The sequence below is a fragment of the Otolemur garnettii genome, unplaced genomic scaffold (genome assembly GCF_000181295.1).
Source record: "Otolemur garnettii isolate 467f Iridium unplaced genomic scaffold, OtoGar3 scaffold00119, whole genome shotgun sequence".
Classification (NCBI taxonomy): domain Eukaryota; kingdom Metazoa; phylum Chordata; class Mammalia; order Primates; family Galagidae; genus Otolemur; species Otolemur garnettii.
This window is the reverse complement of record NW_003852514.1, coordinates 1,471,074-1,486,228: the sequence shown is the minus strand read 5'-3', so window position 1 is coordinate 1,486,228 and position 15,155 is coordinate 1,471,074. Positions and strand designations below refer to the sequence as shown.

The 15,155-nt window shown below is 33.2% G+C and overlaps 1 protein-coding gene across 1 annotated transcript in view; it reads right to left on the bottom strand.

Moving 5' to 3' along the window:
* CDK13 (cyclin dependent kinase 13) overlaps positions 1–15,155 on the bottom strand; it is a 128,464-nt gene that overhangs the window by 87,899 nt on the left and 25,410 nt on the right. The window contains exons 2-5 of the mRNA XM_003797542.3: positions 13,604–14,263; positions 5,946–6,116; positions 4,453–4,592; positions 2,440–2,610 (exon numbers count right to left, since the gene is read on the bottom strand). Of these exons, the coding sequence (XP_003797590.1) occupies positions 2,440–2,610; positions 4,453–4,592; positions 5,946–6,116; positions 13,604–14,263 (1,142 nt within the window). The remainder of the gene's footprint in view (positions 1–2,439; positions 2,611–4,452; positions 4,593–5,945; positions 6,117–13,603; positions 14,264–15,155) is intronic.

Sequence of the window (15,155 nt, the reverse complement as noted above, 5' to 3'; positions counted from 1 at the left end):
GCCGGTTGAGCTATAGGCGCCGAGCCACTTAATCCTTTTTCTAAGGAGGATGATTTCTTTTAAGATCTAGTAACAGTTCTCTTTCAACCTGTCATGATTAATTTTTCCTCATTCTTATGTAAAGCCATTTTTCAATAACTATTTTCATGGTGTTTTTCTTATATTCTTAATGGCTTGTGTTATAATTATGCAAATGTTTATTACATTTTTCTATGGTAGCATTTTTTCTTGATTTTGTACTGTTTATAGTTTTCATATTTAAATCATTCTAGGCATACAGCTTCGTATTTTTACATTTATAAATTCTAATATATTAAACTAGCCCACAGTATCAAACCAACACTCCTAAACTTTCTACTACAGTACAGCAATTAGTGTAACGTCCCACTGCCAGGATTAGAACCCAAGGAATTCAAATCTAGTTTACTTTTCATCAAATTATGCTCCTCTCTGTAGTTCCCGTCAAAATTATGACATTCCTTTAAGAAAGAATGTTTTAAATTTCATACCCTCTCATGTATATACTATAATACATTTAACTAATTCCAGAAACCTAAATGTAACTTCTCACATAGTAAAATGCATTCTTATTTATCAAGACTCATACAAGTACGGACAGGATTATGGTAGGAAGAAAGATGGTGAAGGGTGCAAACACATGGAAATGTATAGTATGATCTATAAAATAAAGTGCTAGGCATTGTGGAGGACTCAAAATAAAACAAAACAAAAAACAAAGGCTTCAGGGAATTTATAATCTGATAAAGAAAATAAATTATGACCATAAACATATTAAGACTATGAATACCTTTTATGTTCACAGGTATTAAGCTAGCTAGGAGGCATATAAGGAAATAAAACAAGTATGGTTCCCATCTATGACTGGGAAAACAAGTAATTAACAAATCACTGTAATGATTATCATTTATTGAGAAAAGTTATTTTATACTGTGTTGTATTCTATAAGCAGTAGAAAAGTGGAAATATTGGTCAGGTAAGCCCTTACTAATGAATAAAGCAACATTCAGACTAAGACATGGAGAGTAAGAAGTCAGGCTTTCAAAGTGTGCGTGTGTTTTATTTAAGCTCAGGCAATCAGCATGTGTTAACGAGTTTTAAAAACGCAAGTTGGCATATTTGTGGACCTCAAAGACCAATGTGACTTGAGCTTAGTGAGCAATCAAAAATAGCATAAATGGAAAAAGAAACATAGCATAGATGAGACTAGAAAAGTAGGTAGAGGGATGATTTCATAGACTGAAAAACCAGGAGGTCCGGAGTACGCTGGAAGAAAGGCAAATATACTAATTTGGCTAAAGCATGAAGTTAATGCAAAATAAATAACATTTGCACATCTCTTCTTGTTTGAAGGTCTTAATTTAATTCTTACTATGCAGTAAGAGAGATATTGTTTCCTTTTTATGGATGAAGGGGTAACAGATTCAGAAGGGCGAAAAGCCTTGCTAATAAGGTCACACTGCTAATACAGCAAGTCTCAAATCCTAGACATTCTAACTGAAGGCAAACCAGTAACCCTTTCTACTACACAATCAGAAGTATTGAAAAGTAAGATTAAAAAGACAAACCAGGTTAAATGTCAAGCTAAGAAACACAAGCTTTATTATGAACAAAAATGGACAGAAGTCACATCAATAAAAAAGATGACTCTGATCTTCATATTGCATATAGAACACTTTCTAACAGTTCCTTTATGTAAAATAATAACCATATATTATCATGGCAATCATTTTTAAACTGTATTTTCCAGAAAAATAAGATGACTGTGTGTTCTGTGTAGATAGCTGATGAAGGAAGGAGGCTAAGTACCGTGGTTCAATCAGAACATACCTAATCTGTTCTATATTAAATTTAGTTTGAAAAAGTAATGTTGCTATTTTAAAAGTACAGATTTGGTTCTAAAATCTTGCTCATACTGGCAACAGAGCATTTCTTTCACCCCACATATGCCCTATTAGTACTACTTTAATCAACAGGCTCACTTCATGTTTGCTTTCTGCTAAAAGCATGTATACACTGCCTCAGTCTATTAAAGGCAATCTCAAGTAAATTTTTGCCTCCACTCTTACAGAAATAAAAATGCTGACCATAAAGTTCCCTTGTATGTTAACATAAAGTTGGTTAAATATACTCAAAAACTGCCATAAACTGTTTTGTCTGTCACTAAAAAATGAAGACTGAAAATTATACACTGATGCTCAAAAACACTGATACCATTATTATTAGAAACTTTATTTGTAACACTGGTAAATATGCTTTACTTAGCTAACTCAAAAACTACTGAAGTAAATAATTCTTCCAACTCTACTAAGTAAGAGTTTCACACTGGGGCAAAAGTTTCCTATACCTAAAACAAAATCTCCAAGTTGGCAACATCAGTGAGGACCACAAAGAACTAGTTATTTAAATATGCATACATACCTTTGTCCTTCTTAAAATCCAAAGCATCTTCTTTATCAGTCACTATTTCCTTCATATTGATAATACTCTGGTGGGTAAGCTGCCGGAGAATTTTAATTTCTCGAATTGCTGTAATTGGAAAGCCTTCCTTTTCATTATCCAGACGTACTTTTTTTAAGGCTACCATTTCTCCTATAAAAATAAATAAATAAATAAATAAATATTTATCAGCTGACAAAAGGAGGTGACACTTTTCTTAATTTTAAATTTATCTTAAATCATAATCTCTGTTCCTACTTCTGGAAATTACAACCCACAAAATATATTTTAGTTTCCAATATATCAAGTGATTATATCTGTACTTCAAGAAATTAAGTCTCTCATTAAAGTAATTACGAAATATTTACACAAATCATGGGATATTATATAACCACTGTAAGGAGCAAGCAGGTGTGTATGTATTATTGTTTTATGCTCTTTTTGATACCTTTAGTGAAAAAAAGCAAGATGCTAAAGAGTAGGTTTACTACACCGCCATTTATATTTTTAAAAAGTGAAGAAGGGAAGGTTAAATATACCCAATATGCTTACATATGAATAAAACTTCTCCGAATAGAGGAGAAAATCTGTATACATTGTGCTAGTGAGAAAATATGCTCAGAAATATTACTTGCCCATAGCTGTCCAGTTACCTAGTCGTAAAAATGGTATTCAAAATCTAGCTGTTCCAAAAGTTTGCATTCTTCCCTACTACAGTAAATTTTAGAGGTGTTAGTTTTATATTAGAAAAGATATAAATAGTAAATAAAGCATACATACACACAAAGCCTATAATAAGAAAAAATTAACTGTAGTAAAAGTTTGTTTATTCCACTTCTGTGGAGAAAAAAACTCTTCTTACAATTTTTAATTTTTTTGACATGGAGTCTCAATCTGTCACCAGGGCTAGAGTACCATGGCTTCAGCCTAGGTCACAGCAACCTCCTGGGCTCAAGCAATCCTCCTGCCTCACCCTCCCAAGTAGCTGGGACTACAGATGCATGCCACCATGCCCAGCTAATTTTTCTGTTTTTAGTAGAGACAGGGTCTCACTTTCCTCAGGCTGGTTTTGACCTCCTGACTTCAAGCTATCCTCCCACCTTGGCCTCCCAGAGTGCTAGGATTACAGGCATGAGTTACTATACCTGGCCCAAATTTTCTGAAAGAAGGAAATTTTATCTTTGGAATCATTACAACTTATTTCATTTGTTTTTATGCAAGTGTTCCAAAAATGTAGTATGATTCCTTATTTTAGCAAGTAATTTTTTAAAGTTATAATAATTTAATCTTTGATAACACATAATTATAAACACATAATTACAGTTTCTAACGGTAAGGTTCATCTCCCCCAACAGTAAATGGCCTCAAGTAGCTAAGTTATTTTAAACCTATGGTTTATTTCAACAAGTAATTATAAATAAAGATACTAGTTCTATGCTTTAATTAGTAAAAAACATAACTTCGTATATAGCTTCTGACAGTTAATTTTTTCTGTCCTGTGAGGTCCTTTGGAAATTTCAACCTAGTTCCAATCTTTCAGAACCAAGATAATGTTCTGAAAGATTTTAAGGTACTAAATCTGGGCTCAAAGGCAATTTCTACAGAAAAAAAAAAAAAATTTTTTTTTTTTTTGGCCTAAAACAAAAGTACTGTGTAAGGATTAAAGCTCCCTCCCTCCGAAAAAAAGCCTACCACTAATTCAGGTCAAGATTTCTTCCCAATTTTTAATAGTTTAAGAATTATTTATAAGAGAAAACCTAAATCCTACCATAAAGCACATCACAAACACGAAAGGAACATTTTTTAAAAAGTACATATATACAGACCCACAGGGTACGTAAGTGTACATATAGAATAAATAATAAAAATAAAGACAAGATAAAAGCACAATAAATTTTAACTTTTTTGAAAATTACTAAAGTCACACGTTAGAAGAGAAAGTCAAACAAAGCAAATTCTATAGGCCCGAAGATCCCCAGAACTTAACATTCTTACCAGTGTCTTTATCCCTGGCCTTGTAAACTTGTCCATAAGTACCTTCTCCAATAATTCCGATGATATCAAATTTATCCACGCAGCGTTTTCCCCAGTCAATATCTTTTTCTTTGATTTCACCATAGCGAGGCCCACATATTCTATCAAATATAGTTCTGAAGTTTTTATATACAATCAAGCAAATTGAATGAACTGTTTATTAACTCAATATTCACCCTCCACCAATCCTGTATCTTTTATTTTCCCCTACCTTTGTTTATTCGTAATCATCTATCCAATACAAATAACACTATGATTTGGTATTATAAGTTATCATAAAAATCAAGGTATCCTCTCTACATGATTGATTCTTCTTCAGTAGATTAGTACTTACAACTGCAAAAGAGAAGCAGCAGCACTTATATGAAAGGCTTTCAGAAATAAAATGTAATTTTTCAATGAGTAGATGAAAATAACACTATAGAAAGGCAAAGTTCTCTAATCAACCTCCAAAAAGTTTTATTATTCATTTATTGACAAAATATATATCTACTCAAAAAAACAAAAGTTTGATTGTAAACGTTAACAGAAATCTAGCTATAAAATTTACTGACAAATTTAGACTTATGGCTGTATGAAATCATCTTAAAAACACCAGAAAAGAAACTTTTCAGTCTAAAGGAGTACAAAGGCATTAATATAATCAACTCCCAATAGATTCATTTAAGTAGATAAATAAATGGGTATGATAAAAATTTTACATTCTTTAAAATGATATATAATTTTATAGTTATCTCCAGGTAACAGATATTCAAATCAAAGAATAAAGAAAGCTATAGTACTCAAAAAGAGACTATTTTAAACATTTTTTAGCTTTCTACTCCACGATGGAAAATTACCTTATACTCGAACACTAGGTGCTATATGAACAGCAATTCTAAAATCAGATTTAACTTTCCCTTGGTTAGGTAGAAGTAAAAAAGGCATCGGTATTTTCCCCCCTTAACTGAGGAACAGATTTCAAGGGAAAGAGTACTCTCTAGGCACTTACTTGAAGCTAATTTAGGATATAGATTTCAAACCTCCTTCTATTCCAGCTCTTGCAAAATGAAGAACACATTTAGTTATGGGAGAAAATGGAGTTAAAAGCAAAGGAAAACACAGTAGCTTACTCATTACTAATTTGGTTTGAGCTTACTGAATGCTGAGTTCTACCTTGACCAATTTCAGTGTTTCTATGTTAAGTATCTTAATAACTAACAGAAATTAACACATACAATACCCCAAGAAATTAATACATTACAAATTGTAAGAGAAAATTAAATTTGGTTTTATTAGTCATTGAGAATAGGTATGCAAGTATTTCAAAACTCTAAGAGAATTTATTCATATATTTGTAAGTTGAAAGAATAATTACATTTTTATTTTAAATCTTAATTTAGTGTTTTAGGAATTTATGATGATCCAGAATCAATTTTGGTCAATTTAAGAACAGGTAGAAAGCGAGCACATACTTAGGCCTCCTTTTACTATGTAACTGTGTTGCTGTTTTCTTTTCCTCTGGACTCTTTGAGGTATCATCTCCTCCTGGTAGCTCAGGGGGCAGTGGTAAATCAGCAAGTAGACATCGGAGTTTCTTTTCTACTTCTTTTTTAACTGCTTTTACTGAAATATTTCCTCGTAAGCTGAAAATAATCAGACAAATAATACCTCAAAATGTGACTAAGTGGTAAAAATGTGCCCATGTCTTACATTTAAGTAGTATGCAATAGCCATGAATATTCCTTATTATTTCACATTACAAGACTGTAATCTGCCTTAGCGTCCATAGCACAGTGGTTACGGCGTCAGCCACATACACTGAGGCTGACAAGTTTGAACCCATCCAGGGCCTCCAATGACAACTGCAACAAAAAACAGCCAGGTATTGTGGCGGGTGCCTATAGTCCCAGCTACTTGGGAGGCTGAGGCAAGAGAACTGCTTAAGCCCAAGAGTTAAGAGTTTGCTGTGAGCTGTGACACCCCATGACATTCTACAAAGGGTGACAAAGTGAGACTCTGTCTCAATAAAAAAAAAAAATAATACTAATAAGCTGCAGGCACCAAGAGCAGTTTCAATAAGAAGTTCCATAAAGCATGCCAGGAAGACTAGCATGGACATTTCCTGTGAGGAGGGATATTCTAAACTCCACAGTGACATTTCCCATCCCATGTCCCACACCTCAATAAAACAAATTCACAGAAAAAAAAATAATGTATCAATATTGGTTCATTAACTGTTAATAAATAAATATACTAAACTAAGTAAGGCATTAATGAGGAAATGGCTGCAGGGTATACTATACTGGGAGTCTATAATATCTTCCTAATTTTTCAATATATCTAAGCTTTTTTTTTTATATGGTGACAGAGTCTTATTATGTTGCCCTCAGTAGACGCTATGTTGCCCTAGCATCACAGCTCACAACAGCAAACTCTTGGGCTTAAGTGATTCTCTTGCCTGAGCCTCCCAAGTAGCTGGGACTACAAGTGTCTGCCACAACACCCAGCTATTTTTTGTTGCAGTTGTCATCATTGTTTTAGCTGGCCTGGGCTGGGTTCGAACCTGCCACCCTCAGTGTATGTGGCTAGCACCATAACCACTGTGCTACAGGCGCAGAGCCAATATATCTAAGATTTCTAAAAAATAATTTATTTTTTTAAATGATACAGATTTAACTATAAATTAAAATTGAAAATCAACCAGACATGTTGGTTCAGACCTGTAATCTTAGCACTTTGGGAGGCTAACACAGGTGGATTATTTAAGCTCAGGAATTTGAGACTAGCCTGAGAAAGAGCAAGACCCCATCTCCACTAAAATAATACATACATACATACATACCTGAAAATCAAGTAATCATGCTTTAGAAGAAAAAAAATTTTTTTTGAGAATGTTACTTTGTTGCCCTAGGCAGAGTGCTGTGGTATCACAGCTCACATCAACCTCAAAATCTTGTTGTCAAGTGATTCTCTTGCCTCAGGCCTCCCAAGCAGCTGTGACTATAGGCACCTGCCACAATGCCCAGCTATTTTTTAGAGAGGAGGTCGGGCTCACACTCAGGCCAGTCTCGAACTTGAGAGCTCAGGCAATCCACCTGCCTTGGCCTCCCAGATGGCTAGGACCACAGGCATGAGCCACCGGGCCCAACCAAAAGAAATTGTTTTAATAGCATTATAGTGGGGAAACAAAAAGATATTTTACTGTAAGAAATAAATAAAACACATGGTATTATTTATGCCCATTTAAATAACCATAAACAACTAATTTCACTTTGCTCCTTTTCAAGGTTAATTAATTTTTCTAAATTGAACAATGATTCTTCTAATTTTATTAAGACTGTAGCTTACTATAATTACAAGTGAAATTCAAGCTTAGTTTTATACTTTTTATGAATGCATTGAAAACTCTCTTAAGGTTTATCTTGTCAATTGTATTAAATTTCACAGATACCACAAAATCTATTATCTAACATGACATATTGAAAAAGAATCTTATAATAATAAAATTTGGACTTCATATACTTTCACAGCAATTATGAGTCCCATATTGAAAAAATGTATTAAGACTACATTGCTATGATCAGAAATTACTAAAGATGTTATTAATGTAAATCATTTCATTTTAATTACCACTTCTTTTGTTATCCTTCTGTTATCACTTGTTCCTACAGAGCAACAATACTGTAAAACAAGTAGCTCCTTTAATATCATCAGATTAAAAACTACTTTTACTAATCATAGTAAAATTATGCCTTTTCTTTATAACCCTGGGTTACTCACTGGAAGGTTCTTTAACAGTGAAAATAGGCTTGAAAAAAATTAATCTGTAGTTTTAAAGTAAGGTACCACCTAGCCCACTTCTCAATTTTATTGTCCCTACATCCAATAAATAGTGATTGTGGGTTTCTACATGCTAGCTATTGTGTAAGACACTAGAGATTTAACAACAACAATAACAAATACATTAAGCTACAGTTCCTTTCAGAAAGGAACTTACACACCAGAGGACAGGTAAGCAGTAGGATAAAGCACTATACAAACAGCAGAGCTCCAGAGTTAAAATGGTAGCTAAATTAGGTTTGAAATATAGTAATGGCTTTTTTCTAGAAAAGGTACCACTTGGAACACTGTGTAAAAATCAGCATATTTAAAATAATTTATTTAAAAAACTGTTACTTTTCCACGGTACGTAGACACTGCATTCAAAATTCTTCATTTAGGCTTTAGTCAAATTCTTATTTGTCTGAAGATGGACATCAACATTTGTGGGGGGGGAAGTTAAGAGTCTTAATTTCACTTATTATTTAAAACACCTAAATTAAAATAATGTCATACAGGCTCAGCTCCAACAAGTGGCTAAGGTGCCAGGCACATACACGAGAGCGGGCGGATCTGAACCCAGCCCGGGCCTGCCAAAGAACAATGACAACTACATCCAAAAAATAGCCTGGCATTGTGGCAGGCATCTGTAGTCCCAGCTACTTGAGAGGCTGAGGCAAGAGAATCGCTTAAGCCCACGAGTTTGAGGTTGCTATGAGCTGTGACTCCACAGGCACTCTACCGAGGTCAAAATAGTGAGACTCTGTCCCAAACATAAAAAAAAAAAAAAAAAAAAAAAAAGATATTTATTGTAAAAAAAAAAAAAAAAACTATTTATTGCCAGCATTTTTATATCAGAGGATTTACATAAGTATTTACATTCCAGGCTTTTTTTTAAAAAAATGCAACACTAGGCCCAAATTCTTACACAGCAACAATGAAGTCTAAAGCTCAGCAGCGGAGCTGTTTACTAATCAATAATTTACTCCATCTCCTTTACTTTTTTATATTACCTGCCTGCCTCTATGATACAAATTTGAGTTGACAGCCTATATACCAAGCATCTGAAGACATTAAAACATTAAGATACTGGCAAAGAAACATGTCAATAGGAAAAAAGTATAGAAACACAGATATCTGTAAGAATTTATATGTATAGCATTTCAAGTTAGTAAGATAGATTAGTCAACAAATCATATCCATAATACTAGGTGAGGGTAAAGCAGACAATCAGTCCACTGCTCCCTTCTTCACACAAGAACAACAAATTCCTGTGAAATCTGAGTTGACTTTTTTGAACTTTATAAATCTAGAAGTTCTGAAGGAAACTATATAAAAATAGAAAACATCCATATACCCAAAAACGACATAATTGTCAAAAACAAATAATAGCCTCTAAGTGTCGAAGATCAAGATCCCTAACATAATACCTAAAGAGAAAAGGGGAAACAACCTTAATGAAATCCAGGAGAGAATATAAGCAATCAATTCACTGGAAGAAAAAATAAGTAGTCAATGTTCAGAGAGATGGTATACTTCATTAACAATCCTAAAAATGCAAAATTAAACAATTACTTATTTTAAAGACTGTCAAAAATTCAAAATTGACAATAGCCAATACTGTTAAGGTAATTTCATACATTTGGTTACATAAAATGGTATACAGTCCTATTAAAACATTTTTTAATGTGCATACTTTGGTGTGTAAACTATCCTGCAAATGTTACCCACATGTACATAAAATATTCATATATAAGGAAAATTTAATAGCAGGTAATTATAAACCTAAGGATCCACTGATCAACAGCACAAGAGCATGATACACCCATCCCTATAAATAAAAATACTGGGCACGTCTCTATCGGTATCGAAAGACCTCCAACACATCAAATGAAAAAAAATCAACTCAAGGACCATGGGTATGATACTAATTTTTTTAAAAAAAGAAAACCATTATAGCACAGGAAAACAGTCTATTCGATAATTCGGGGAGAAACAGCAATTTGGGCAAAGAAGTAAAATCCAATGCAAGCTTAAGCTGTATTATTTGACTAGGAAGCAAGGAAACACTAAAAAACAAATGAGGTCATTTCAAAAGGATAAAGGAGTCAGCTTAAACAAGCTCCCAATGGTCAAATTTCAGACAATGTATCAAAAAGAACAGTGACTGATAATAACAGAGAGAATAAACAAAAATCCATGAGAGTAAAATGATGAATAGGTGCAGACAAGAGTGTTATTTACAAAAGAAGGCCAGCTAATGCTAAAAGGAATGACAGAATTAAAAAAAAAAAATCACAATTTGCAGCCCCTACCATAGTAATCAAATTATATAAATACCATAAATGGGCCTAAGCCATTACGTCATAGGTTGTTAGAAAAAGGATATTCAAACACTGCTCAAGTATTAACCTACAGCTTATTCTAACTGCAAAGGAAAAAAAGCACCTGTATTTATACATGGAGAGATCTAAAGGCTGGTGATCACATCATGACTACTAATGTGAGACAGTCTGATATTTTGCTCCTCCTGTCACAACAGCATGAAGTATATAAAAATCATCTCTTATATATCTGGGTAAAAATCTGTTCATTCTTAATATCTTCAAGGCACAACTAATTTCCAGTTTATGGGAAATGAAAGGATTAGATAAGAACAGGTTAAATGATACCAAGAAAGAAACAACCAGATAAATCCAGATGTGGGGTATTTTGTAAGACTACTGGCCAGAAAGTCATTGGGGGGGGGGATGATTATAGAGAAACAATTATTATTGTTAATTTCTACTCTAATCATCTTGAGTATAATAATGATATTGTGATTAAGCAGGAGACTGACCTAAATCTTGGCAAATGATTAAACCATTTAAGGGTAAAGTTCATGATGGCTACAACTTATTTTCAAATGGTACTACAAAGAGGTATATACACATACATACCACCATAAGTTCTCTTAAATAATCAGAAAATATACAAAACTAGAGAAATAGAGCATGTTAACACTTGCTGGATCTAGATGGAGGTTATACAGATGTTAATTCTGTGATTCTTCCAACATTTCTAAACATATAATGGTCTATATGTTATACAATATAATCATTCATTTAAACTTTCTTTTTCAATAAAAGCATCACTAAAGTCCTTAATGCTACTGATTTATACTACAACTAATCATATAATACCTGAGATGCACCACATTTTACAGTTTGCAAAATTCTGCCCATTAACTCATTTAATCCTTACAACTAATCTGACAGGTTAAACCATATATATTTTCACCCATGGACAGAACTAAATGGACTAGGGCACAGAAACTCCTAAGAGCAGTAAGAGGTACAACTGGCATTAAAAACTAAACCTTCTTAAGTTTAACCACCACGAGATCTCAAACCAAGGCAAAGTTGGTGGAAAATTAAAATAAAGAAAAATAACTAAACTAAACCTTCTACTACAGACCACTGACAAATGTTTTTACTGTACCTCTAATAGCATTACAAATACTAACTATAAAAGAAGTCTCCTGCTTTATCCATACCCTTCATTGCCCATTTATTTCTCAAAGTAATCACTTTTATAATTTCTTGTTTCACAATATGTTTTTATTTAATCACCTAAAACTTAAAAAAATAAAATAAAATAGAATGTCTCTTCCTCACACATTTAGATGTTGGAAAATTACAGCATTCCCTTAGTGCCAAATAATCTTTGGCTACACAAGCACACTTGCTATAGTATTCATGAATCTTAGAATCTTAGAAGTTCCACATCCATGACACAGAAACACATTCAAAGAAATAAAGGCAGAAACACAGATATACCAAAGAAAAAAAGCAGGAGACAGAAAAGATGGGTCAGAAGAAAAAAAAAGTTTTAATGACCAAGGAAAAAATGTGCTACCACTTTATTATGTACACATGCATAAAAAATATTCTCATTAAGCATTCACATGGGTATGTCTTGAGATCTTGAAAATATCCCTAGTTAACCATTCAGTCCTCCTCATAAAAAATAAAGAACCACCAGTCCCACTGGAACCTGGATTCTCAGTAGTTACACTCTCAACTAATAAAGTGACTCAATTCTGTTACTCAAGTCTCTCTGCCAGCGAACCCATTCCAGTAGGACTCATCAAAATTACAAATCACTATCATTATGAAACTTCAGAGTTTCTGAAGTTCAAGAAGAATCAAACTTACAAATACAACAATTAAAGTAGTATAAATAGGTAATAGCTGATTAAATTGGATAGGGTCTCCCAGCAACTTTTTGATTACAGAAAAAAAGTACCTCCAAAAGCAATAAACACAAGAATTAAGATTTAGCTTTTATTTAGTTTAAAACCATAAAATTTTCATATAGCTAACCAAAGTGAACACTTAAGACATGCCCACATGGCATTTTTATCCATCGGTTTTCAAGGTCTACAAAGAAAATCAGCAAGGAAAACTGCCCATATGTTATAGTTGCTTTTAATAGAAATGGGGCATAGGAGAAATAGCTCTACTTTTTTCATGAACATAAAAATGGTTAAATGGTATAATAACACACACAATAGTATAATTCTAACCTAGTATACAAATAAGAACATTCTTACCTACATTTAATTTACACTCACTCTTACCTTCATCTTCTTAAGAATAAAATGTTGCAAAATAAAAATCAAGCCATACCTTCAATATTCATGACAGAAATTTTTAAACATGTTAAAGGAAAGCATAATCATAATTTATATGAGTTTTCTATAATGTAATGTGATTAATCTCTAACTGTAAGACAGGCTAAAAACAATTAAAAGGTATAGCTGAGAAGGCACAACAAGCAAAACAAAATAATCTTAAAATTCAAAGGGATTACGAAAAGAGCAAAAGGTATAAATGCATTAAGCTATCAAAAGTGATAAATTCATAAAGTCACTGAAGAAACTTAAGAAATAACTGAGATAGATGCTTATGAAGATTTCAATTACCCAGGGCAATTTGATCACACAATGTCCTCCATCTGATCCTATCAAGGAAAACTAAGTCAAAGAGAATGAGGGCATTTCTAATACCCAAATTCACACTAAAATACTCAATGTATCCAAAGCATTCGCAAATTTTTCCTGAATTTCTTAGCATAAACTGTAATTCTGCCATCCTACAAACAGTGTGCTTCATTTTAAGATGTACAGCATAAACAGAATTCATTCACTTATAGTCTCTTTTACTGAAGTATTTGGGGGGGGGGGACTTAGGGAATGTTAGGTCATTTCTCACTTCAAACTTATATTTTTTTTCTTTAAACAGTTCTTGACAAACTTTTTTGCACTTACCTATCAGTATCTTTATCTTCAGGCAGCATAGGAGGCAAAGGTAATGGTGGTAATGTGGAGGTCACTAAAGGCATATGTTGCTCCTTCTCCTTGGTTCCTATGCTTGGTGTAAGTGGTTTGGTTTTCTCTTTAAGAGATACTGGTTCCTCTTTTGTAGCAGCAGATTTACTCTCCTTCCCAACTACAACTGCTTTCTTGGTAGCTTTATCTACAATCAAATTATTGTCCACCTTTGTTACCTGAAGAGGTGGCTTTGTTTTTGCCTTGTCATTTTTTGAAGTTCCACCACTTGAAGGAGAAGGTGCATGCTCAACTTTGAGTTTCTTCACATCCTTCACATGGTTTGTTTGTGATGCACTGGTGCCAGTTTCTGTGTTCCCCTTGGTAGGTGTAGAAGTGTTTGAGGCTTTTGCAATTTTGGCAGCAGCCTCAGCAGCTTTTGCTGCTTCTGCAGCTTTTGCTGCCTCTGCAGCTCTTGCTGCCTCTGCCGCCCGTGCTTTTTTATTCTTGTTCAATTCAGCTGCTAGGCTACTCTTCAAGGTTAGTGTACTAGGAGAAATACTAGAATGACGACTTCTGGATCTAGACAATCTGTGCCTGCTACGCGATCTTGAATGCCTAGATGAATATGGGCTTCTGCTTCGAGATTTGGCAGACCGTCTAGTGGAAAATAATTAAGATTTAGTCAGTAATTCAACAAGGTTCAGTTTGGAATTGACAAAGCAATAATTCAAGTCTGTGAAGTAAAATGGAAGTTTAGTTAATTTTAACATCATTCTATTTATGCAAATATTAAAAACAGAAAAGTGCCTTATAGTAGAATATGATCTGGTGGCTACAGTCTTTTTTGAAAATAGAATATGCCATAAAGCTACACCAATGGTAGAAGTAGTTTGACCAATCTTTACTAGGAAAACAGTTTCTACATCTCAAAACCACCTTTACTCATAAGTTCAGAAGTAAACAGTGTGCTCTCTATGCTAAAAGTGAAAAAGACAAATCCTACCATTAGACAATTTAAAAAAAAAGGTCTTTGAGGATTCATTTCAAAAGACAGTTTTTAAAAAATTTATATTCACACTCATGTTGACTAAAATACTTACAAGCATATCACTTTATTCACACAGCACACATATAAAAGATAATGTCTTATGATTAATTTCATATAGAAAAATGTAATAAAACAAAAATCATACAACCATTCTCAATCTGAAGTTCTAATACTTTTTAAAATGAATAGTAAAAAAAAAAAAACCATACATATCATTTAAGCCTTCAAAGTGCTTCACAACTATTACTTTATTTTACCGTAAGAAAATCAAACATTTACTAGTAAATATTACTGTAATTTCTCAGAAGGGAAGAGGACAGAGCGGTAAAGTAAACCTAACTCCCATAGAGTTATATAGCCTAAACTCATATAGCCTAAACTACAACTTAGATTTTTAATTCTTGGCTCTATAAAATCATTAAAAAAATACATCTTGGAGTGTAATTCACTTTTCAAAAATTACTGAAAAACATAAAAATTAACATATTTAAATATATGGTA